Source organism: Hordeum vulgare, chromosome 1H (assembly GCF_904849725.1).
Source record: "Hordeum vulgare subsp. vulgare chromosome 1H, MorexV3_pseudomolecules_assembly, whole genome shotgun sequence".
NCBI classification, from domain to species: domain Eukaryota; kingdom Viridiplantae; phylum Streptophyta; class Magnoliopsida; order Poales; family Poaceae; genus Hordeum; species Hordeum vulgare.
Window position 1 is genome coordinate 426,523,374 of NC_058518.1, and position 3,554 is coordinate 426,526,927.

A 3,554-nucleotide genomic window follows, 5' to 3' on the forward strand; every position below is an offset into this window, starting at 1 on the left:
GCGAGTCTTTTATTAAACAGCGCTGTGATCTACGATCTGTTGGCAGATTTAACCTCTGAACTCGCTGCTTGGTCGGTTGGTCCGGTCTTCGGCGCAGTACAGTTCGCTTGTTTTGTCTCTGATGATGATGCTTCGCTGTTCCCAGTGAGATCCACGTTAATTACGGCTTAGTTCACTCACTACGGATATACTATGTCAGGCTTAGTTCACTCACTACGGATATACTATGTCAACTTGCCAGTAGCTCACTGAGTAGCCTTTATGTATGCTAGCACTCCCACGCTGCTGCTTCACTAGTCACCTCAAGTCCACTACGGCAGTAAGAAGGGACTACCTAAAGCTGAAATATATCCAACAATGGCAGGTGCACCGCCGGCCGATGAAGATGGATCGCCGAAGAAGACGAAGCAGGGCGGCTTCAAGACAATGCCCTTCATACTAGGTGATTGATCCCCCCGTGCTTTGCTTTTAAACTTCTCTCTGGAGTGGAGGACAGCATCTCGCCGGTGTTCACTGTCGACTCGTCGCATCTCGCATGCAGCCAACGAGGTCTGCGACAAGTTCGCGACGGCAGGCTTCAACGCCAACATGATCACGTACCTCACGCAGCAGCTGCACCTGCCGCTGGTCGAGGCTTCAAACCTCCTCACCAACTTCATGGGCACGGCCGCCTTCACCCCGGTCTTCGGCGCCATCATCGCTGACTCCTATGCCGGCCGCTTCTGGACCATTGCCGCCGGTGGCGTGCTGTACCAGCTTGGCATGCTCGGCCTCGTCGTGTCCGCGCTCGCCACTGCCCTCCGCCCCGCGCCGTGCACAGTCGCGCCGTCGACGACCGCGTGCCAGCGCGCGAACGGTGGGCAGCTCGCCGTGCTTTACCTGTCCCTGCTCTTCACAGCGCTCGGGTCCGGCGGCATCCGGCCGTGCGTGGTGGCGTTCGGCGCAGATCAGTTCGGTGTGGGAGGGAGGCGGCCCGGCGGCGAGCAGAAGTGGAGCTTCTTCAACTTCTACTTCTTCACCATGGGGCTCGCCGTGCTGCTGGCGCTGACGGTGGTGGTGTACATCCAGGAGAACGTCGGGTGGGGTTGGGGGTTCGGCATCCCCGCCATCGCCATGTTCGTCTCGGTGCTGTCGTTCGTGGTCGGTTACCCTCTCTACGTCAGGGTGAAGCCCGGAGGTAGCCCCTTCGTGAGGCTGGTTCAGGTCGTGGTCGCGGCGATCAGGAAGAGGAAGGAGGCCGTGCCGGAAGACGCCGGCATGCTGTACCAGAACAAGGAGCTGGACGCTCCCATCGCCGCCGACGGGAGGCTGCTCCACACCAACCAGCTTAGGCAAGTTACCTCGAGTTGGTACACTTGGTTGTTTATTGGCAATCCAACTTGTGAATTACTAACGCATAGGCTCTCGTTGCTTTGTCCCCCACGTGAAGATTCTTGGATCGAGCGGCTATAGTGACGACGACCGATGCCGTTGACTCCGGCGCCGAGCCGGACCTGTGGCGGCTGGCGACGGTGCACCGGGTGGAGGAGCTCAAGTCCATCGTGCGCATGCTGCCCCTGTGGGCGGCCAGCATCACGCTCATCGCCTCCGCCTCGCACAACTTCACCTTCGCCATCCAGCAGTCGCGCACCATGGAGCGCCGCCTCTCGCCGCGGTTTGAGATCCCGCCGGCCAGCATGATCATCTTCACCACGCTCACCATGCTCGTCAGCCTATCCCTCTACGACCGCGTCTTCGTCCCGCTCGCGCGCCGCTACACCGGCCGGCAGTCGGGGATCTCTTACTTCCAGCGCATGGGCGCCGGGCTGGCGGTCTCCGTCCTGGGCGTCCTCGCGGGGGCGCTGGTCGAGGGCAAGCGGCGCAGGGCCGCGGCAGAGCACCGGCTCCTGGACAGCCCCGGCGCCACCGTGCCGATCAGCGTGTTCTGGCTGGTGCCGCAGTACGCGCTCCACGGGGTGAGCGACGCGCTGTCCACGGTGGCGCACATGGAGTTCCTGTACGACCAGTCGCCAGAGAGCATGCGCAGCTCTTCGGCGGCGCTGTTCTGGGTGGCCGGCTCGCTCGGGAACTACCTGGGAACGCTGCTCGTCACGGTGGTGCAGAGCGCAAGCGGAGGGGAGTGGCTGCAGGACAACATCAACCGGGGCAGGCTCGATTACTACTACTGGCTCGTGACTTTCCTCATGGTGCTCAACCTTGTGTACTACATCGTTTGCTTCCATTTTTACACCCTGAAGTCCTTCGATGTGGACGCCGGGAACGGGGCACAACGGCGTCAAGATGACGGTAAGGGTGAGGGGCAAACTCAAAGTGTAGAGCGGGAGACTGAGCTCGATGCTGGCCCCACTGGAACTTCGAAAAATTGTGAGTAGGATCATTTTTAACGGTGTAGGCTTAGCTCAGGGAGTGGTTAACATCCCTACATCAGTGTATCTTTGAACTAGCGAACTTGTATTGAAGTAATAACAGAATTAACAGGGGAAAATTCAGATGCAGCATTGTTCTTTCTTTCTGCTGCAATTACACTGTTGTATGAATTATTTTTCTGAAAATCCTAGCCATCTAAAATTGCGCAGTGCGAAACCTACGGTTGCACTTTTTGAAGGTGCACAATATTTTACTGAAATTTGAATGCATTCTTTAAGTTCTTGCTTTTTTTCTTTAAAGGGAAGTACCTCGGCCTCTTCGTCACATGATGCACACAACCATATTATTGAATGAGAAATTAGTTCAAGTCACCATGTACTTGAAAATAAAATAAATAAACGGAAAACACGACCACAAGCGGTTCCATATAATCTATGAGTGGCTCGCCAGCCAAACTGGTTGAACAAACTTGCACAATCGTTTTCAACCGGCTGCACTGAGAGGCCATAAGCATCCGCATGCTCACACGCTGCAGTGATGATATGGATTAAAATCGTAAGTTAACCAACAGGAAAATAGGAAAATATGATATGTTAAAGGCATAATCATTTCGATAATTCCATATAGCCGAGAGAATGGTACAAAGTCCCACACAGATTTGGCCCTTCATCTTATGATGAATGCCAACTAACTAGTTCCGAAACAATTTGGAAATACTTGTTGGTGGTGCTAAATTGTATTTCACATCAACTGTGTGCCAAATCATTGTAGTAAACGAACATGGCAGAAATAAATGATGAATTGTCTCCTCCTGATCACAAATAATAATATTTTTTGCAACCATGCCAGTTAGACTTAGCAAGGTTATTTTTGGTAAAGAACTACCTCCTCTGCAAAAGCCACATTGAAACTTTGATCTTGGAAGGAACTTTTTTTTTTTCAAATATGTTTCCTACGAAAAATAGGTCCATGATACATAAGATCTGCATACATAGACTTCAAAGTGAAGACACCATCAATGGTTAACCTCCACTAGAATGAATTTGGAATTTGAGTTAGATTAATCGGCATAAATCTAGAAACCAAACCGACCGAGTTAGTCCATTTGTGATCCATTAATGTTCCGCAGAATTGGATGTTCATATGGCTATCCCTAGAACAGAAGCCACCAAATCCTTTTTTCTGAA

At 53.0% G+C, this 3,554-nt stretch overlaps 1 protein-coding gene across 1 annotated transcript; it reads left to right on the forward strand.

Moving 5' to 3' along the window:
• Positions 1-306: 306 nt before the first annotated feature.
• LOC123412795 (protein NRT1/ PTR FAMILY 3.1-like) lies at positions 307-2,508 on the forward strand. The gene is made up of 3 exons (XM_045105742.1): positions 307-442; positions 542-1,331; positions 1,430-2,508. Exons 1-3 carry the CDS (start codon positions 358-360, stop codon positions 2,370-2,372), a joined length of 1,818 nt encoding a protein of 605 aa, XP_044961677.1. The 5' UTR covers positions 307-357; the 3' UTR covers positions 2,373-2,508.
• Positions 2,509-3,554: the final 1,046 nt, after the last annotated feature.

Coding starts and splice junctions, on each gene's coding strand:
- LOC123412795 (XM_045105742.1), top strand. CDS start 358: ATGGCAGGTGCACCGCCGGCCGATGAAGATGGATCGCCGAAGAAGACG. Junction 443..541: donor GACAATGCCCTTCATACTAG/GTGATTGATCCC, acceptor TCTCGCATGCAG/CCAACGAGGTCTGCGACAAG. Junction 1,332..1,429: donor CTCCACACCAACCAGCTTAG/GCAAGTTACCTC, acceptor CCCCACGTGAAG/ATTCTTGGATCGAGCGGCTA.